Here is a 22724-nt window from a genome sequence, read left to right as displayed (position 1 = left end):
GACCGTTGTTCTTTACTTGTAATTCAGTATATATCTATTGTGTCATATACTGTAGCTACTTGTACTACAGGACCTAGATATTTCTTAGACCACTGGTTGTCTTGAGACAAACAATTCAAAAACCTATTTTACAAGGAAAAAGACCACACCCCTTTGGAAAGCACTGAAAATGAGAGAGAGCTGCTGATACCCGTAAATCAGCCTCATATTTGCCCTCACATGGCCACATTAGCAATAAATTACTCTGAGTAGCCTACTCTACCTTTTTAGCATAATTTTCAATGCAGATAATGTCATGTTTGAGTTATATATAAGTAATTGCAGGCAGGCATAGCAATGCACATTAACTTAAAGACCTTTTGTGTATTTTCTTCATCAAATGAATTAGTCAACATTTGAAATAATTATTCTTTATAACTTTGGAGTCATTTATAAAAGACCAGTCAAACTTGGTCATGAACATTCGTCTTTTTAAAATTTTGGCAGTGGGTTTTGTTTATGGATCATGAATTACACTAGTAGAATTAAATTACAAACATGTCATAACATTTTGTAGAAGGGTCATGAATAACTTTATTTTGGACTTAAATCCTTGCAAGGACCCCTGGAAATCCACAAAGCCTACCACTGGAATGAGGTGTGCGTATGATTGTGCAACTATTTGTTGGAAAAAGGTATTGGACTGGATGTCATTATTCATCTAATATGATCAATAAAAAAACATATTTCTCCTGGCTCCTTTCTACCGCTGTCAGTGTTGAGGAGACCTTGGAGTTGCATTTACAGGATTTAATCCAGGAGGTGCCATATGCCAGAATCACTTTGTTCCTGTTAACAGATGGGGGAGCCATTGTTTCACATGTAGTTGTTGCACTCCTGCCCCCTCCACCCCCCACACTCAAAAGCACACAGACTTTCTTCATGCATTAAATTAAGATTACAGTAAATTAGTGTTTTCAAGTGCGTTACTATTCTACAAATCATTTTAAAAATATAATTGTAAATCTTTTGTGATGAATTTCAAACACTTAAAATGTAAGACTGTCAATGACAATAGTGACAACAGTGATAATTTTCATTTCATGAGAGCAATGCTTTTTCGTCGTAATTGCTTCCGTTAACGTTTTGTTTGTTTAAATGAAAATTGTCCATAAATCAGTCCATAAGACTTTTTTTTTTTTTTTTTAACCAGGGCCATTAAAACAGACCCTGTTGCACACTGGCGTATGTAAATTTGGTGGCGCACACATGGCGCACAAAGCCAAAGATAGAGTAACAAATCAGGAATTTCCCTCCTGCCACTCCTGAGAGCGCAAGAGAGGACAAAAGTTACGGATTAAGCGCGTCTCCTCAGAGAGGACAAAGCGAAAGGCAGCTAATTCGTCTCAATATTTTTTTGTCAAGATTACCATCAATCCACAGGTTTCCGCACGCGTTGAGGACATTATATTGGAAAAGAAAAAAGTTATTTCTGTGTCATTATGTGTCTGGACCCTTGAGCTTTGCATGATGGCTTCTTTCAGAAACTTTGATGGAATAAATGGCGCACTGCAGGAGAAGAAGGTTGATGAAGAAAACTGTGATTGTCGAGTTTTGGTTTTGTGACTTTTCACATGGTGGGATTGTTGTCGCTGGACACTTTTGTTGCTGCTGAGTTTCTCGATGGCGTAGGTGGTCGCAAGACTTTTTAAAACACCTCAAAGACCTAAGGATTTCGTATTTCTAAAGCAAGATACATCTGGATTATGTGCGTGAAAGAAATTTGGAGTGTTTAACACAAGTGAAAAGCCACCATTGTTAGTTCTGGAGGAGGGAAATGCGGAGTAAAAACGGCGTCTAGAAGGATGCTGCTGCTTGTACAATGGAAGTGAAGAACTCTTTTGCTGTCGTTGCGGTGGTTTGTCTCTTCTTTTGCTCAAGTTTCAGCCAAGAACTCAACCCTAAAGGCAGGAATGTATGCAAAGCACCTGGGTAAGCATCACTGCAGAGGAAAATAAGGGTTTATTCAACTGGTAGTAAATGAAAAATCAACTTGTTTATAAGTTCTGCCCCATTCTGCCTTATTTCTCTCTTGAAAATAGTCCAACCAGAGTTGGGCTTGCAAGGAAAACAAGTGGTATCTGCTCATTCCTCACTTATTTTGAAGAAAAATGTGTTTTAAAACTAAGTACGAGGGATTAATACTTTTGACATTTTTTGCAGTGTTGACCGTCTGCACGAATAGCGGTTCTCACTAGAATGAGTCACCGTTAACTTGTTGTGAAATCACCAAACTTTTTTAAAAGTTTCAATATATCAAGAAGTCTTAGCAACACTGTTATTTTTCAACACATTATTTCACTTTGACCTCTTTCCTTTCTACATATAACATGTTCATTGTATAGCAGGAGGAGGAGCCCATTGAAGAGAGCAGCTATACAGATGTGTACATCTGGAACAGATGCAGTGCAATGTTTTGTTGCTCTGTAGGGGGCGCTCTGATTGACCTTCACAGCATTCGTGGCACAGTTTGATAACCACACTGTGGTTGAAGTTTTGGACAGTTGAGAGAAGTTATTATTATATTATTATTATTATTAAAAGAACATATTTCGGTTATCAGTTGATATCATAAATATCAAGCATGTGAGAAATAATCACATAAAAGCACTTCTTGATGACCTCTAGGAAAACAGCTGAGCCTGAATGTCTGCAGTGTAAAAAGAAAAACATCCAAGTCCACAATTGCTGACTGCAGCGTCCAAGCTTGTTAGACAGATGTCTATGACTTTTGAGACTGTGGTAGGCAAGAAGCAGCAAATGTAATCCAGGGCTCAACCTCCAATATGCTGTAACAGATGTGTGATAAGAAATCATGTGCTTACAGTTTGTTGAAGTATCTCTTATTTCCTGTAACATAACTTGACCTCTTTTACAGACATTTGGGACTGATGACTCTGTAAACTTAAAAAAAAAGAATATTTTTATATTTTCCTTTGCAGTCAAAGTTGTTGGAGCAAAACTGAAAATAGCTTATCAGAAAAGCCACATTGCATTTTTTTTTTCAGTGCAGTCAGAATGAAATGCAATGTAATCAGGAGCTGCTCCTCAAAAGTTGGAAGTTGTCCTGTCACCTCATAGATTTTCCTGTGCTTTGCGGGGCAACAAATTGTCATTTACCCCCAAAAAGTACAGTCTATTTTTGTGCTTTGTGAAGTTTTCAGTGTGATATATGCAGTGTATATACATATATATATATATATATATATATATATATATATATATATAATATAGGACATTTTGCCCTCCTTCCAGTATTCAACTATTCATCGCAGTGAACTCGCCACTCTCTGCTTGCTTGTTTTTCCCATTATGCCCATTATTATGTTTTTATTTTTTCTGACTTGAATCAAATGAATAGAGGGAAGTAATTCAGCATTTATCATCACCAGTCAGTTTTTCCAGTACGTGTCTGAGCACTGCAAAATCAGCTGCTGTAGCCGGAATGGCAATACATCCTAACTGATGATGCCTTCAACACTAATTGTTTTCCAGAATCGTGTTCCTAAAAAACTGTTTGGGAACAAAAAAAAAAAGCTGTTAGTCATGTGATGTTTTCAGTACTGATGTAGAAAAATGTGTTTTTGAATCAGTGAAAGAGCAGCTATTGAAATCCTTGGCAAAGTTAGTTGGTACATTCTTTATGTAATAATGAAAGGCAAACAGGAGCTCAGCTTTGCTTCAAAACATTGCATTAATGGCACAAAAAAGTGAATGTAATCTTTCTCCCTGAGTGCAGACATGGACTGGCTGTGTGGTAAAGGTCAACAAGGGTCAACTGCATACATTTTATCTGGAGTTTGTCAGAATTTGAAGCAGCACAGCTACTAAAAGTTCAATCCAACGCCGTGTTATATGTGGTAAAAGGCTTATTTATTCCTTCATAACAAGTGAAAGCATACAGAGGTTAGGCCTGTGTTATCTACCACGTGCCTATTTTAGGATTAAAAAAACCAGCTCTGCTCTCTGCGCACTGACTGAAAGCAAACTGCCATCTTCAAACGCTTTAAGGGAAGCTGACGTGTTGCAGGGGCCCCACGGAGGTCACAGGCGTGGGAGGAAGAAGAGACGCATCCGTCCTTTCCTGACAGGCAGAAAACGTGGCTGCTAAATATTTCCCTTGAATATTCATACTCCTCTTGCAGTGTTCCCCGAAGGCTGTGGAAAGCCAAAGAATCCGATAAACTGCAGATTCAGGGGTTAAGGGCCTTTTTGAGTACCGAATACAGTTGGATGTGAATGACCCATATTCAGAAAGTTATGCAACCATGTGCTAAGCATATGCGTCATGTACCATGCCCGGCATACGTTTGCAGAAGCCACATCAATAAGGAGTGTGAGATCAAAGAAGCACGGGTTGGGTGTGGATGTTGTTTTTGTTTTGACCGCATTTCAGTTAGGTGCTTCATCTTGTCCCTCTCATTCCGACTCTGTTTTTCCAGGTCATCGGGATGGGTGTGCTGCGGTGGATGGGGGCAGCTAGGGGATGAATGCCTGACACGTATGTACAACCCTTACATTAACGTAGCACTAAAATTTATCACACAGCTCATTGTGCGAGCCAGTTGAATAATGTGGCCTGTTCTTGTCCACTCAAGCTCTCTGTGAAGGCAACTTTACCTGCAAGGAAAATGAGGTGTGTGTCAGGCCGAATGAATGCCGCTGTCGTCACGGATACTTTGGAGCTAGCTGTGACACTAGTAAGCATTATTTTTCCTTTTTTTTAATCAGCATTTCTACCTTTTGCCTCTTGGCTTTGATGTTAAAAGGTCACATTTTTTAGCTTCGACTGAAAATGGAAAACTATAGGATGAGTAGAATTTGGGGTTTTTAATCATGCCAGCAACAAGGCAATGTTGGTCTGTCAGTCAGCTGGTCCAGGAATATTAGATGGATGACCATGAAACTTTGTACCACTATTCATGGTGTCCAGAGGATGAATCTGATGACTGATCCTGTAACTTTCTCAAGTCTCAACAACCATTAAGCGGATGCCATTAAATGTGGTAAACACATTGATGTTCCCCCTCAAGATGGATTGCTCATTTTCATTTGTCTAATAGTTTGGTTTATGACCAAATACCTACAATTCCTTCATTTTTTAAGCTAAGATGGTGACCACAGTAAATATTATACCTGCTAAACATCAGCATGACTTGATTTGGCACTCTACTGTGTCTATCTATAGCCTCATAGGTACTGCTGCTGCTAGCATGGCAGTAGACTCTCACTCTTGTTTAAGGATATTTAACAAGTCAAAAGACTTCTTGCTTGTTTCCTGATTACATCACTGTCTTTTTACAGAGTGCCCTGCCCAGTTCTGGGGCCCTGACTGCAAGGGGAAGTGTAATTGTTACCCCAACGGCCAGTGCGATGACTTGACCGGCGAGTGCACCTGCAACCACAATCGCTGGGGACCAAACTGCGAGAACGCATGCTTATGCCAAAAGGGCAAATGTGATCAAGAGACGGGCAAATGCACATGCCACCCCGGCGTCTGGGGTCCCCAGTGCAACAACAACTGCTACTGCAGCATCAACTCCATCTGTGATAACATGACAGGGCGTTGCATGTGCAACCCCGGCTGGACGGGGAGGAACTGTGCAATCCAGTGTAACTGTAACGGTTCACCGTGTGACCAGTTCACGGGACGTTGCCAGTGCCGCGAGAGGCTGTGGGGCCCACGGTGTGAGCGATACTGCCAGTGCATCCACGGCAAATGCAATCAAGCCGATGGCTCATGTACCTGCACACCAGGATACCGTGGGAAGTTCTGCAGGGAACCATGTCCTGCTGGATTCTATGGTCAAAACTGCAGGAACAGGTGGGGGGAAGAAACTTGGCAGAGCAAATGTACCATTTCAAAAACACAGGAAACATGCAGTTTTACAGATGCCTAATGTTCAGGTCCCTTGTCCGATACATATTATGGTGCGGTTTTGTGGTTTTGATAGGAAATAAGATTTGATATATGCTGCAGCTGATAACCCTTAAAATATTTGAACATGTTACTTAATGGAGCAATAATAAAGTGAGATTTAGGAGTTGGTATTCACATTATCCCATAATCATCAGCAAACATGTAAAAGCAATTCAGGCTAAGTGCTTTACCTTCCATGGACCGGGCCGTTCTCACACGATGCAGTTGCTATGAACCAAAAAGAACACAGCGAGAGTTCAGTGTTGTTTATCTCCCTCTTTAAATGATCATTAGAGCAAAAATTCAAAGCATGCAAATACAGATGGCTTTCATCATGTTTCAGATCCTCTTAACGGTTTCATTACATTTGGATCAGATTTGTGTAAACAAGATAAATGAGAATTCCTTTCTCTGCTTTCTTTGGCCGGCCACAGGTGTGGGCACTGCAAGGGCCAGCAGCCCTGTAAGGTGACGGAGGGACGCTGCATCACCTGCGACAGAGGCTGGAACGGGACACGGTGTGATCAGCTCTGCTCCAAGGGCTTTTTTGGCGAAAACTGCCAGGAAGTGTGTCCCACCTGTAAAGACGGTCACCACTGCGACCCCATTCATGGCAAGTGCTCTCACTGCAACCCCGGCTGGATTGGGGACAGGTACGAAAAACACCCACAGCACAACTGTAAAAGAAGCATGTACAAAACATGCCAGTATTGTGTTGTTCCCATAAAGCTTTATCATTTAAAAAAAACAAAACATAATGGCTGTGCCTTTAAGTAGTAGCTGCTATAATACCATTTTCCACACTGTGATAATGCCCATGACTCATTCTTGTAATTTTGAAAATGACTGCAATCATGGCATTCCTTGTGTGTGTCATAGGTGCGAGGTGCGCTGCCCCAACGGCACGTACGGCGAGAACTGTGAGAACAACTGCAGCCACTGTTTTAACGGCATCTGTCACGTTGTCACTGGAGAGTGCCTGTGTGACCCGGGCTTTTACGGCACCTAGTAAGTCATAAGACACCTAATATCCAAAAAAAAAAAAACCTCAGTTTTTGGCCCTGGGCAGCAAACCGTGCGTAGTGAAAAGGATTGATGCCTTTCATATTGCATTTGTCACACACTTATATATCTTGGGACCTGAAGGAGTGAGCTTGTGTTTTCTGAGGCATGTTTTTTACAGATACTGATAAAGCACACTCTGGGAATAGAAAAGTAAAATTCCTATAAACTTCCATCACATAATAAAAAATGCTTGTTTTTTTTTTCCTCTTTCCGTGTCCCATTTTGCACATCTGTCACTTGGAATGGACATTAAACAGATGTTGTTTTTGTCTCCTCTCGATACTCAAGCTGCAATATGACCTGTCAACCTGGCCAGTACGGAGTGAACTGCAACCAGACCTGCTCTTGCCACGACAAGAACTGTGATCCTGTGTCTGGTGCCTGCTATCTTCGTAAGAAACCCGTCATTTTTTTTCAACAGTAACCACATGCTTCGTGGAGTTGATTTTTTTAAGGGGTTTCCGTGAACTGCAGCAGTCAGAAACTAGTGTTTTTCTAAGTAATGCTCCTCTTTCTGAGACAAAACAGATATTTTTTTACTCTCATACTGCACAAACAGGAACAGTTCTAACCCTCTAAAGCTGTTTGTCCTAAAAGCCAGATGCCACTGGTGCTGCCTGTGTATTAAATGTCTAATAGTTGGCTGTATACACCGAGTACCAACAATCACATCTATTCAGGTCAGCGTGTGTAGTAGGAGAGTTAACGTAGCGGGGCCTTGATAGCGTTTCCAGACCCAGACCGGTGTCCTTTTTATGGCTGTGTTTATTGGCTTTGTTCCTGTCCAGCTAGAGAGAGAGCGAGAGGAAGAGGGGGAGGGAGGGGGGGGTGGGGGGGGTAAGAAGAGAAAAAGAACTTGGAGACAGAGAGTAGAGGAAAAAGTGATGACTGGAGGCAGGCAGGAGAGGATATCAGTGTGTAGGTAGCAGCGATTCTGGCCCGTGAACATGACGGGCGGAGGTTGGTCAGTGATATTATAAGACCTTGTCACTTTACCTTACTCCCCTCCCTCACAAACCAGCAATAACAACATGCCACACCCAGTCAGCCTAACAATTCATCTCAGCCTCAAGTGACAGCTGCAAATACCCAGGGGCCACCACCACCACCACTATTTACCCCCTTTACTGATGGTTTGCCTTTCCTCTGGTGTCATCTGTCCTTGCAAGTGCCAAATGTCGTCCGTACTTATGCAATACAGCAGTTATCATCTTTGGGGTGTATCCCATTTGGGGGGGGGGGGCTAATAAATCATCGAGTTACGGTGAGGGGATGTGTAGTAAAGAGGGGGGGTGGAGGGAAGAAGTTGCTTGCAGGAAATCAGCAGTGAAAGGGTAAGTGATCCTGTGTCTGGAGAGAGATAAGATTAATAGTGAATTATTTGTGACGAATTTCAGCCCATTGCAATCTCAATTCCTCCGAGATGCTTCATGTCAGATCAGCTACTGAGAATCAATTATTAACGAAGCAATATGCTCTATCTTTATTACAGAAGCTAACTATCACATCGATAAAAATGATGCACAGTGAGTTTAACCCCATACTCAAGTCGTCTGAATGTAGTTTTTAGTAAATCATGATGATTTTCTACATGCCAATGTTTTTTAGTGCTTGCGATGACAGAGAGGGAGATTTGTTGAAACTGGCATTTCAGAGCTTCCCTGCGCCAGTGTGGCACACCCAGAATTCTCTGCATCTCGTCTTTCAGAGCCCAACCAGCGGATGGGTGTGATTGCGGCTGGAACCCTGGTCTCCTTTTTACTGATTGTCCTGCTCTCGCTGCTGTGCTGCTGCTGCCTGTGTCGACACAAAGACGACCACAAGTGAGTGACAGACGGGTGTCTTCGCCTCAATAGTCCACGATGGGGGCTCAAGTTCCTATTTGGAGGAGGTTTGAATAGGTTATGAAAAATAGAGAATCTTTTCTGCTTTATTTCACAGGTACCAGGATGGTAAATGAGTAAATGCATATAAGATGTATTCTGAGTTCTTTTATGTATTGACGTAGCAATGTGAGCAGCCAGGGAGCCCTCAAAAGAGGCACAGGGCCAGGTTTAATATGCCTCTTCTGAATGATTCATTTGGATTTCCATGGCGTCATCCCTTTTCAATCCTAACCAAGACAACTCTACCAACAGCAAAAAAGCCAAGCGGATCCTGTGTGGACGATTCAGCCGAATCAGCACTAAACTTCCCCGTATTCCACTGAGGCGACAGAAACTGCCCAAAGTAGTCGGTAAGCCCCAGAACTCTCTCTCTCTCTCTCTCTCTCTCTCTCTCTCTCTCTCTCATACTCCACCGCAGAGCTGCCGGAAGCTGCTTCAGTTTATGTAATGTTTCTCTCTGGTGCTTGTACAGCACTGTATGCTAAAGTGGCTGAGTTAAGTTAAAGAAAGTCACATCATTCTTAGCTTCATCAATAGCCAATGCCTAATTAACTTACTTATTGAGATTTTGAGATAACAATGGACATGTCAGAGAATGTAAAAACTGTGGCTATTAGTGCTTTTAAATGTCTTCAGTTGAACACGGCAGAGACAATGACAGTCAGATTGAGCATTTTACTTCAGTGCTACCTTAGTCTGCCTCTTAGAAGATGAATAGGGTTGAAAAGTGTATGGTGGCTGCCAGGCGAGTATGGGGTTTCATTTGAAAGGAATGCACTGGTTTTAGAGCCCCTTATTATTCTTGGCACCCTCAAATGCCATGTGTTCATATTATTACAACCCTAAACTGGGGCTTTTTTTTCTTACCATTTTCTTTGCTCGTTTCCATCGTCTTTTCTCGGGCTGACGAGGAGGCTGTGTTATTAAAAGACGGCCAGTGGTTGTCGGGGGGCCCGGGTGGTGGTGAGTGACGTGCTATCAAAGGCCGCACTGTTTGGGTGGACACTGCGGCTCTGCTGCTCTCCATGCGGAGGTCTCGTGGTGTGTGACAGATCTGTCTGTGACCCCTTTTCTCTATAGCAGACAGAGGAGATATGCTGATCTTTTAAACCCCATCACACATGGTTTAACATGGCTGTTTTTGTTCAATGTTTTTCTTAGGTAGTTTTAAAAATACAGTTATCTGGAAAACTGACCTCTTGACCCCGTTAGCTGCAGATGTTTCATCTCTTTTATCTCTATACAATATAATGATTATTCTTTGTTGGGACTGTACATGCAGTTCCAGGATTAATGTGTTGTTATGTACTTACCAGACAACAGCAGCAATATTTTTCTGTAATATACAAATTTCTATATGAGAAATCCAATATTTTCAATACATGAAATTATTCTTAGATGAGCTATTATTGTGCAAAGCTTTTTATTCCCTAATTGAAGTGGGATATCAATCATGCCTAACACTGACAGAATATTGGGATGACATTTGCAGTTGTGCTGAAGCAATCAGTCAATTAAATGATTAGTCCTCTGACCAAAACTTAATGTACAGCCATTTTTTACAGTCAATTTATTGTTAATCAAGAAAACAGTGCCTGTTGATACAGTGATTTGCTGCTCTTGTTTGTTTTGTATCATTGAAAATCTTTGGACTGAAACAAGCAATTTGAAGATGTGGACTTGGGACTCTGAGGACTTGTAATGGGAATTTTCTGACATCTTGTAGACTCAGTGATACATTGATTGCTCAGTGTTGCAGAGCTTCCTGATTGTCACTATGTGACATTACAATTTGGGTGGTGAGGTCTGTTGAAGTCAGTGTGGTGTGGAAGGAGTTAAAACATGATGACCTGGTTTCTTTCCCTTGTGTGAGCAGCACGTGCCTCCTCGGTTATCCAGCTGATTATTTAACCTAGAATCTGTCTCCAGTATTTCTCAGTTCAAAATACAACACTGGAACAGAGTTGCCTTTGTCATGACAGTGTGGGACATCAGTATGTTTGTTTGGAAAAGGCCTGAAGCAGTGTGCCAGATCCCAAATGTCATCTGCGTCAAACACCTTTACAAATAATCAATTTAACATTTTTTTGTCTTTTACAGTAAGAATTACTACATTTTCAGAGAACAAATTAGACATGGACCCATTTATCTATTACAATTGAGCAATGTCTGTCTTCTACTTCCTTTCCATTGGGCTACCCACACAAACATGGTCTGTCAACATTAGGACAGCCTAACGCTGACTGGGACTACACAGTCCTACGCACACACACACACACACACACACACAAACACACACACACACACACACACACACACACACACACACGTACGTACACACATACACATTCCAGAGGGGGCCCAAAGGGGCTGGAAACAGGAAGTGGTCAAATTTACCCCAGTCCGTGTCAGAACTGTGATTTATCCACACCAGGGTCAGTGGCAACAGATGTGGCAAGAGAAAAGGAAAAAGGAACGTGGGGGGAAGCAGGGGAGGAAGACAACATTTGCTCCTCTGTTAGCATAGTTAGCCTCAGAGAAATAGCCACATGAACACACTGTCACCTATTCCCCTCTTGGCAAAACTACCACTGTTTGCTTGTAGTTTGGCATTCCATTCTGAGCATATTTACTCCACGCCCTACAGATCGCGTCTGTGCGGCATTCCTTACATCCTCTGTGTCCAAATGCTTCCCCCATGGGTGAGTGCTGAGAGCTGCACCACCTGCTTTTTTCATCTTAATTTATCCAGGGAAAGTTGGCTGGGTTTGGAAATGTGTTTGCAGTAACACTCTCAGATTCACTTTCATGCAGTTGTGAGCTGCCTAATAAAAAGGCAGAAAAAGTCTTAATAGTGTATGTGTTAACAGTTAACAGTGATCAGTGTCTGCTCTGTAGGCTCTGAGGTGGCCATGTTGGATGTGTAATGTATTTGTCTAAACTGTTTAGACATGCAATCCAGTAACCCTGACATGGGCTATTTAAGGCTGAAACATATTGATTCCTATTATTATTGGCAACTAATATCCCCCATTCTGTGCCCAGATTTCCACAGCTGGGCCAGACATTTGAACTTAGCAGCCTTCTTATTCCAACCCAGGTCTCTAGCCTCTAGACTTCCACTGCCCCAGGTCTGTACACCCCCCCCCCAACCCCCTCCCTTACCGAGCAACTGTGGTGGTGGAGCTCTGCAGCTGGGATGTGTCAATAATGCCCTGTTGTGCGTCGGCCTCCATGTAGGGAGGGATCACAGTGGCATCCAGTCTGCAGAGCGATCGGCCCCGCTAGACCCGCAGTCTGGAGGGAGCAGCTTTCAAGGGCAGCAGTTGTTCATCACTGCGTACAACTAATGTCGCAAAATGCCCATGTGTTAGCTTGTTGACTAACTTAGCTGAAGTCTCTGCATAGGTTAGCTGCTCTACATTCCTCGGCCTCTGCCTATCTGCCTGCTGCTGCACAGTAACGACCCTGCAAGGCCAGAAGTGTAGATAGAGTTCATACGCTGTCTCATTCATTTATTTATTCCTCGCACAAATATTTTGTGTCATCCACTCCTCTAGATAAATATTTTACTGTTTTCTGTTATATACTGTATATTGTTATTATGTATAGTGTTATTAATATACTGCATCCACACAAAGCTGATTTGAATCCGATGAGAACATTAGTGCCACATTAGACATTTGTGTAGTCACTGCAGTCCTAATTACAAATGTACGGCAAACAGGATATCTTTAAATACTCACATAGTCGAGTGCCCTTGAATGAAAATACCCTCTACATACATATCCAACACATTTGTTATTTTGGTCTAAATGTCCTTTTTTTTTTTTACACACATCTGTACTTGTTTATGGTAGACATGTTGCACCTGTGTTGAGATTATCCACCCTACAAGTAACTCACAGACATTAGACTCCCAAACTCGAACATGTAGGACAGAGGTTTAGATTACTTGTTGAGGATAAATGTAAGAAAATCTTTTTAAGGAGCAATGGTTTTAGGTCAGTGTAGCAATAAAAATGAACCTAATTAACCTGATAATTACTTATGAACATGTCACCAGATCATCTGAAGAAGCAACCTGCAGCTAAAATCTGTGATCTGGAAAACTAGATAAAACTCAGCAGCATCAAAATAAAATTAAAAAAAACAAAGTCTTTGAAAATGGCTTTGTACGAACGATGTAGCACATAGAAACACAGGGTCTATAACCCACTTGTGATATGACCGTGACTAAATCTGTTTGCTGTTTGAGACAATGTTGAAAGCAAGAAAGGCTCAACACAAAGTCGCATGGTGTGAGCAGAAGGATGGACACAGGAAGGAAGAGAATAAACATCAGAGCAGTTTGAGAATGAAAAATAAATCAGATATGTTCAGTTTACACTTTACGGGGAGAAGAACCTCTAAACAGATTTGTCGAAGTCAAGATTTTCTTGTTAAGTTGCATTTTAAAAGTGTATGTATGTCAAATATTAACAAGAGAAGATGCAGTGCGAATCCAAATAAAGCTGTGTGAAATAAAAGTAACATGGGCTTCTCATATACTGATATTGCAGATGAAATACAAAGTAAATACAATTTTTCATCTGACACTGCGAAAGCCCTGCAGTAGATCTCTAAAAGTAGCTTGTCTCTTTTTAGTTAGTCAAACAACAACAGCTAAGGAGCTGGGATTTGTTCCTAGCCAGGGTACTGTTCGGGATTCCTTGCATGGAGGGTTTATCTGAGGTCTAAACAAACGGATGGACCCATGTGTCATCGGGCATGTAAACAGGAGCATCTGATGTGGTCGGTCATGTCGAGTTAACGCCCAGTACAGTTTATGCCAGAACCGTTCATGCCAGATGGGAAGATCGGCCACAAGTATCCCTCAGAAACCACAGCTGTCCTGAGACTGAAGGGTCAGCAGAATACTGCAGTGTCTGAAAGGAGAGGAAGGAAGGAGGATGGAGAGAGCAGGAGGGAGACAGGGAGAGAGAAACATGACTTGACCTACATATCATTGTGGGAGAGGATTCTGTGGAAGATGGTGAAAAAAAGCCAGCCAAAAGCTCAACATCTAAGTACGGAAGAAAACCACATTAAGAAATTAAATGAAATCAGCACAGCAACACTGATTGTGCACAGGCTAGCAGGTGTTCACACTACCTGTTTCTCCTTGTTTGTAGTCTTTACGCTAGGTTAAGCTTATTAGCTTCGAAATTATTGCACAGAGATGAGATTGATATCGATCTTCTCATCTCACTCTCAGAAAGAGCTGTTTTTCCCCAAATACTGAATCATCACTTCAAAGAAAATCATAGATTCTTTTAAGCGCTGTTGCTCTATGTACTAGCTTTCTGTGGTAATCTTTTAAAGGTCCAAAACTTTACCAGAAAAGTGTAAAGTAATGGATGATGATCCATAAGAAGACATATTTTTGGTTTTAAGCACCAAAAAACATCTCAATGTAGTTTTACATCTCCTCTCTCGGGAGCTGTAGCTACAATAGGTCAGTCAGCCAATCAGAAGAGAGTCTCTGGGCCTCTTTCTGATTGGCTGACTCTTTTCTGAGTGATCGAATAAAATAAAGCAGAATTCAGATAAACACTCAGAGAAACCAAATCCTGCAAGGTTGGATGGTGGGTCCAGGTGGGTTGGGGCATTGCTGAGAAGTGGTGACTGCTTTGTTGTGACATCACAAAGTTATAGAAATCCTGACAGCTCATTTTAAGGCTCAGTTTCTGAATACAGGCTGTGTGCATATCTCTGTGGACTGAGCACTTTGATACTTCCGCAGTATTAATACAGAGCCTAGACCTGCTTTCTAATCAAAAAAGACATGGAAATATCAATATATATTATACAATATGGGACCTTTAAAGTATTTCTTGGTTCCCAGGTAGTTTGGGTCACAAGGAGCTGTTGACCCACCATGAACAATGCTGTTAGTCTTAGGTTAATTGAGACTTTCTGTCTCATTTGATGGTCCGAATGCTGTTTCTTTCTTATAACTTGCGAAGAAAAAAACCTGAATCGCTTTAGCTTATGGCATCATTAGATGAAAATACTGAACAGCTCGTGAAAAACAAAAATCTACATTTGATTTCAAAAACCAATAATGTTGTGAGTGTTTAACTCGCATGCAAAACCAGTAAAACCCAATTTTTTCCACAGACTCACTTAAACCAACGCTTTGTACGACTCCACTGCAGTTGTGAGAGTGAGTGGGAACAGACTGTTGTTCTTGTAACACAGTACAATACCCTCTGGCTGACCTTTTGGCTTCTGCGTTTGTTTTCTGTTCTCAGTAGCCCACCACGACCCAGAGAACACCTTCAACTGCAGCTTCATCGAACCCCCCTCAGTGGCCGAGCAGCCCTCCCCCTCCTCCTGGTCATCCCAGGAGTCCTTCTCTTCCTTTGAGAGCGGAGATGACGGGCCAGTTTACTGTGTGCCCCATGAAGGTGAGTCATCGTAAGGATAAATAAACTGTTTAGTTATCTGGAATGACGCACATAAATCCATAATTTGTCTTTGGCATGTAGGGCCCTTCACGCACACACACACACACACACACACACACACTGATGGACAAGTTTCAAAAGAAGTCAAGACCCCTCTGTGCCGTGCAGTGACTCAACCCATTTCTGTAAATCTCATTACAGAGATAGTTGGCAGTTTATCATATGCCATCTAGGTCCAGGTTTTGCTTCAAGACCAAGGGGAGTATAAACAGGAAATGGAATAGTCAAGTCAGCATATGGCACAAATCCAAACAGTGACTAGGTCCTTGAAGTTTGGTGGAAAACACCCGTTCCATCAGTTTCTATTCTGAAAGTCTGACAGCGCAAGTCAAGTTTTGTTTGTGGGGATTTTGTGTGTGTGTGTGTGTGTGTGTGTGTGTGTGTGTGTGTGACTAATGTATTTTTTAGTGCTCTCTTAGTAGTTAGGTTTTGTTCTCATTCTCCCCATGAATGGTTCAAGGGCTTTGAAACAATTGATTGTGAATAAAAAAGCCTCAGGCACAAAATGATTACAGTCAACATCATGAAAGGGTTTTGAATTAGAGTTTGCACAGATAGGATCTTGTGCAGTGGAGCTGCTCCAGTTCTCAAGTATGTGTATACAAACCAACAAATGAAGCGGTGCAGATATCACTCTTTAAATAATATGTGAGCGCTTTTTTTTATGGTGGAAAGAAAATAATGTCTACTTGCAGAAAAAACAATGAAATGCTGCTGTTTGTGAAGATCAGAGATGTAACACCCTCTTTAGAAGAAGTTTTTTTCTTGAATTTTTAAAATCTATGTAGTCTGTTCTCTACAATATCATTGTAGATATAATTGCTCAAAATCACAAACAACAATTTTGCCTCAAAGAGTTTTACAGTCTGTGTGGCACGCAACGGCCTCTATCATAAAGTAGAATAAGAAAAAACATAACAAAATAAAGAAAACAAACTTTTTTTATTGACATAAAACAGTCAAGTAAATGATAAAACATAATGTAATAGTAGCACAAGTAGAGAATCATCAAGTCGGTTAACTAACTCAGTAATGTCTGTGACACAAGCAATGTGTACTGTTTTGAAAGTTGGCTAACAATAGCAAACATTAGTCACGATGAGCTAGTGGTCATACTAGACCAGTGGTCGGCAACGGGCGGCCCAAGGGCCAAAAGTGGCCCGCCTATAATAATATCTGGCCCGCCAGATTATTTTGATAATCAGGATTGACAGTCCCAGATTTAGCTATAATGTCCAAATAGAGAATTTACCCCTTCATGAAGAAAGCAAGAAAGCTTATTATACTTTTACCCATGTTGAGAGTGAATGACAGACACAAACATTCAGGAATCAGGCCGCGGGCTGCAGTGCCAGCTGGACAGCGCCTGGTGCTAAAATAGATCTCCACCATGGCAGCAACAGTTTCCCACAGAATCACTTCCTCTCAACCAATTTTTATTTTATTTTTGTAGCAATGCTTTATTTCAAGCTATTGTGAGGTTTTATTCTGAAAAGTTCTGGAAGTTCCAAAGGTTCTGTTGCTTGTTTGACAGACCTCTGAAATAGCACACATGTGATGTGTGAAAAATAACATCAGTTCAATAAATCAGTCAAAACATATAGAATAGACTGTGGGCCACAGCGACACACATGTGAAGAGTAACAAAGCAAACTCCAGCTGCATTTTTATCAATCAATTACTTATATTAATGTTTTAAAAATTGTCTCGAGGCAAAAGTTACTCGCTGGCCCCTGTACAAGACTAAACCACAAAATGTATTGATTTGAGCCACAGTTTGTTTCATTGTTTATGAATTGAACTCGAAATATCTGTTACTTCTTCTGTCTTAAATTACATCACTTTACATAATTTGATTGATAATGTGTCTGGTTATTTATATTATCTGAAAAGTTTGATCCATTCTTTTTATATGTTTAAACCAGGAGAATTAAAATGAACTACCTTTGACTACTGGATAGATAATCCTTGACTAACACCTGTTGATCTGCCAACGATCCACAGAATCTGTGACTGAAAGCAAAGAGAAGCGCAGCCCCAGCCCAGCAACAGAGAAGCCAGAGGTCGTCTGTAATGAGGACGATGCAGGGGAGTACACCTCCCTGAAAGACACCAGTGTCACAAAACCAGAAGGCAGTGAGCAGCCCCTGCTCAAGTCTTCTGACAGTGAAGGCTCCACCAGCGGTTCTGAGTCCACAACTGCGGCTCTTTACGCCCGCATCGCCCGCCTCTCCAAGCAGTCCAAGGAGGATGACAGTAGTGGCAAGGACGGGGATGGCACTCCTACACCAGAGGCCAAGCGCAATGGAAAACCACCACCTTCACCTGGCAAGCCCAAACCACGCCCACCAGACCCATCTACTAAGCCCAAGATATCATGGATACATGGAAATACCACAGGGTCTCCCCAGCCAGAGCAGCAGGGACAGGGGGGAATGAAGGCACTGGCAGTGCCAAAGGAGAAGAAGAGGAGCTCGAGCGATGGCTCAGCCAAGAGTGAGGAGAGGCAGAAAATGAAGGAGAGGAACCGCGAGCAGCAGAAGAAACAGGAGGGGAAGGAGGCAGACACCAACGGCTCCCCCAGTAAACACAAACCTCTGCGAGGTAAGAAGTCTGGGGATGAGCACAGCAGTCCCAGTCACATGGAGCACATTAATGGTGTTGTTCAGAATGCCCTGAAGAAGATTAGTAGCTTTCACAGCTCTTCATCTGAGAAGAAGAGTGCTGACAGTCCAAAGGAGACCCCCAAAGAGCCACCCAAGAGCCCTAAGGTCATCCATCCTCATATGAACTCTGAGGCTGCGACACTGCTGGCTGCTCAGCTGAAGGAGAAAACCCAAAGCATCAACAGGAACGAGGGGACAGGCCTGACGAAGACCAACGGTCTCTCCACACCCAAGGGACACCGAGAGAAGCCCACACCTCCACAGAAAGCCAAGAGGACCCCCTCCAGTGGATTGAGCCAGCAGGGCTCCACCAAGCCCCTGCTGCCCACCTCGAGCAGCCTCCAGAAGATGGTGGCTCCCGTCACTACCGACCTCGGGACCCCTGATGCCAAGAGCCCGGAGAAGCAGGACTTGAACGGCTCAAGGTCAGGGGACCCAACGCTGGATCCTACGCCAAAGAAGACTCCAATAAAAAAGCCACCCAGGAAGAAAGGCAAGGAGGGTACTTTGGATACACCTGAAAGTAAAATGCCCCAGCAAAAGACAGCCATCATGCCACCGCAGGTAGTGAAATAAGTGGTTTTAAAAGACAAATGTTGTGATGGATTTCAAAAAGACTAAAAATGGATTTGTTGTTGAACCACATAGTTTTTCAATCAAGGAATTTAAACGTTTTCCTGTGTGAGTGTGCTGTGACTTCAGGACCAGCCAAGAGTGAGAAATGCTTTTTAATCGAGGGCATATTGGTGAGTTGTATTATAATGACCTCTATACACCATTGTATTACATTTCAAGAATCCTTTTTTTTTTTTTTGTGTAACAACTATGTATCAATCTCACACCACAACCTGTGGCAACGCCGGACACAACTGTGAGAACAGTGGCACTCAGACGTTATCCATAGTTCATTCATCTCTATTCCTCTGCAGTATGTCCACCACTATATTTATATATGGGTTGCTTTTTGAGGTTACATAACTATAATTTGCTATGCAGGCGTCAGGAAAAAAATAGCTATTTTTATGTACGCGCTCCACAGGTACTAAAGGTACTAAAAATTTGGATCCTCTGAGGATTGCAAGCTATTTGTTTTTGTTTGTTTTCTCATTTCAAAGGACCAACTTGCACAAATACAGTTAGATATAAGTTCGATATAATCCTCATTTTTTGATGTTAAAGCTACTCTTCGCGGTTCCACATGTTGCTACTAGAGCAGGTTTCAGGTTGTGACCTCATGCTATTAGCAGTGTTTTGTACGCCAGAGAAAACACACGTAATGCTACATTTATGACTTAAATGTTCTCCCCACTTGTGAGTCTCCTTTAAAGGTCCCATATTTTACACATATCCATAAGAAGATATATTTGTGGTTTTAAGCACCAAAAAACATCTCAGTGTAGTTTTACATCTCCTCTCTCGGGAGCTCTAGCAACAACAGGTCAGTCAGCCAATCAGAAGAGAGTCTCTGGGCCTCTTTTCTGATTGGCTTACTGTTTCCTCAGTGATCAATCAGAAAAATAAAGCAGATTTCAGGTAAACACTCCAAGATACCAAATCCTGCAAGGTTGGATGGTGGGTCAAGGTGGGCGGGGCTTTGGGCATGGCTGAAAAGCGGTGACTATTCTGTTGTGACATCACAAAGTTACAGAAATCCTGCTGGCTCATTTATTTCTGAATCCAGGCTGTGTTCACTTCTCTGTGGACTGAGCGCTTTGATAATTTCACTGTATTAATATAGAACCTAAAGACGTGGAAATCTCACTTTACACAATATGGGACCTTTAATTCCTGAGCTTTATTGTTGCTCTCAAAGCTCGCCCAAACAAGCTTTTTGATCTTTCTGCAAAAAAGGGGGGCTATTTTAAACCTCTTTCATACCTCTGCTAACGCCAAATCACCAGAATGTGCTCTTACTGTACGTTTTATTCAGTCAGCTAAACCACTAAGCCAAAAATGAAACCCCGAGCTATCCTATGTCCTCACTTCATGTCATGCTTATAAATCACTTTAAACTCCCTTAGTTCCTCTGCATTACAGCAACATCTGCAGTTTCCCTATGCTGCATTTAAGAAAACATACAGCAGGACAATATCATCCTGTAAATCACACGCAATAGATAGTTTCGTTAAAGTAGTGGCTGTTAGTAGAGCTCTCTGCAGATCAGATTACAGGAGGAGACAGCCATGTGTCTTTATTTGCTCTTTCAGTTTAGCTAAGAAACTAGGTCAATATCATTTCACAAGAATTTGTTTACACCATCAGGGTATTGTTTGAAAAAAAAAAAAAACAATCTTGTTTTGAGATGTTTTGTCCCCTAAGGACCATATTGTCTTAAGCTAGTAGATCCATTCTGAACAAGGTGCTTTCATTTCATTGTTGTTCATAGGACTAAATGGTACCGTACCTCGAGTGTTACAATGTGCCTCAACTGTGGATCAGTTTAAGCAAAAGGAGCTACGTTTGCCTAAATGTTGTTGCCAACTTTTATTTCAAGTGTTTATCGTAAAAGAAGTCAACCAAGCAAGGTGGTGGGATGGGATACTGAAACTGGAAGAATTCAGTTTGTCAAAAAGACAAAGCTTTTTTTTAGTGACTGATGGATAGCTATTTTGAAAGTAGCACTTAAAGCATGAGCTATGAACAATGGATGATAGGTTAAAGTATGCAGCAGGTTAATGTTCATTGGTATGCCTTGGGCTGAACAGCTAATTTGAAAACTTGTCTTGGTTTTATGTGTTTTTATCAAGGTACAACACATTTCTTTGATTATTTTTTCAACATTTTCTACTTGTATACATTGTGTACTTTTTATTATCTTTGTAAGCTGTGCTTATATGACCTTTTTTTTTAGTTCTCCTGTTTTCCTTAGTGTCAGTGAACTGGCTTTCATGTTGTATTTGCTTTTTTTATATGTCGCTTATTTTGGGCTCTGAAGCAAAACTACAGTATGAGTACTCTCCTCCTGTAAAGTTTACATTGGCTTTGTAATTGTTCTCTGTTGATGTTATTGTTTGTATAACACTTAACTGCATGACGCAGAGTGTAATTATATGGCATTAATAGCTGCACAGGAAATCTGTAATCTTCTTTTCTCGTTCCCTCCAGTTGTTATCATTGCCTCCTATAAAAAAAAAAAAAAAAAGCTCATACAGAAAGGATTGTAAAATACTACTATGATACCACTGTTGAAACAATTGCATATACTTAAAACCATAACATTGTGTAATTATGAAGTGGCAATTTTTATCTGACTGGCCCGTGCCTGTTTTTATAGGCTTACAGTGCATTTTTTTGTAAAGATGGGCCTGAAAAGCTGCAAAAACATTACCAACTGTAGGCCTAAGGTGTATTTTGTCTTTTGTGGTTTGTTTTAAGCAACTTTTGATTTCCATTTGTGTATGGTCATTAAATTGGTGTTTCCTCATTTACTACTTTGGAATAAAAAAAAGCAAGACATGTAGCTCTAGTCAAACCATAACCTAAAAATCAGTCCTCATTTAAAATCGACAGCCGTCATACACTAACTCACTAAGACCCCATTCTTTGTCATGGGGTCATAACCTCTTGTTGGCTTCTTTTCCCTGTGTCTTATTCTGGTGTGCCATCAACTAAAACAACAATAAGGTGAAAGGGGATATATTGAATAATACACCACATAAATGTCCTGTTGTATTCTCTAAAGAGATTCATTCAAATGTTGACTGATATTTGACCCTTTCCTGTGACTCTGGGCTACCGGACTGCTGAGTCCCAGGGACGAGGCAGGAGTCCTACAGAGTGGTTCAGTCACAGCGGCCTCTTCAAAGAGCCCGAGGGAACCAGGGGACTGTTGATTCGGCTCCTTCAGGATGGGGGGGGGGGGGGGGGGGGGGGGGACAAGAGCTCCTTTCATAGGGGAAAAACATTGGAAACTCTGTGCTAAGGAGTTAATCACGCGCTGCATATGTCTCCTCTTTTAGCAAGGAGAAGAGGGATATAACCAGGACTGGGCCACAAGGCAAAGAGGGAGGATGGATGAATGAATGGATGGATGGATGTAAGGACGGATGGATAGGTCATGTGATGGGTAATTGGGAACAGAAGACGAAGCCGCTTTGTTTTGGATTCTTCTGTTCTGACATGGTGTTCTACTCACTACGTACATGTGTATAATGAATGCGTGCATGTTTGATAAAGTGTTGAGTTGTGTTATGTTTTGTTATGGCTGTAGAGCTTCAGTCTGGTTTTGATTCCACTTCACAGACTCATACCTACTTTGATGTTTTCTAAAGGATTTGTATCGGACTTTTTTTTTTTTTTAGCCAACACACAACACTAACGTGCTAAACGTTATATCTTCTAAATACCGTCATTGTGAGCATGTTAATATGCTCGTGTTAGCATTTACCTCAAAGAACCCAGCTGTACAGCACCACATGGAGGCTGTAGACTTACTCTTGGTCTTGGTCTTTAATAGGTCACAAGTTGATATGGTTTAGGTCCAAATCAATCTTCCTTTTAGCCTGCTTTTATCTATTCATCATTCTTCATTTTTAAATGCGACAATGGCTTGAAGTGTAATTCATTGCCAGGATAGAGAGGAATGTTGACACAAGTGCCTCTGTCTGCCCGTCCTCAACTCGCAGATGGAGAAGAT

General features: G+C 41.7%; 1 protein-coding gene across 1 annotated transcript; it reads left to right on the top strand.

Moving 5' to 3' along the window:
• Nucleotides 1-1245: 1245 nt before the first annotated feature.
• scarf2 (scavenger receptor class F, member 2) lies at nucleotides 1246-21548 on the top strand. Its single transcript, XM_056376931.1, has 11 exons — nucleotides 1246-1971; nucleotides 4482-4540; nucleotides 4638-4739; nucleotides 5344-5863; nucleotides 6394-6612; nucleotides 6839-6967; nucleotides 7313-7416; nucleotides 8733-8847; nucleotides 9163-9260; nucleotides 15207-15362; nucleotides 17427-21548. The coding sequence occupies exons 1-11, from the start codon at nucleotides 1862-1864 to the stop codon at nucleotides 18662-18664; spliced, it is 2850 nt and encodes a 949-aa protein (XP_056232906.1). The 5' UTR covers nucleotides 1246-1861; the 3' UTR covers nucleotides 18665-21548.
• The last annotated feature ends 1176 nt before the right edge of the window (nucleotides 21549-22724 follow it).

This window comes from Seriola aureovittata, chromosome 5 (assembly GCF_021018895.1).
Source record: "Seriola aureovittata isolate HTS-2021-v1 ecotype China chromosome 5, ASM2101889v1, whole genome shotgun sequence".
Classification (NCBI taxonomy): domain Eukaryota; kingdom Metazoa; phylum Chordata; class Actinopteri; order Carangiformes; family Carangidae; genus Seriola; species Seriola aureovittata.
Note: the sequence above shows the minus strand (reverse complement) of the source record. Positions and strands in the feature narration are given on the sequence as shown.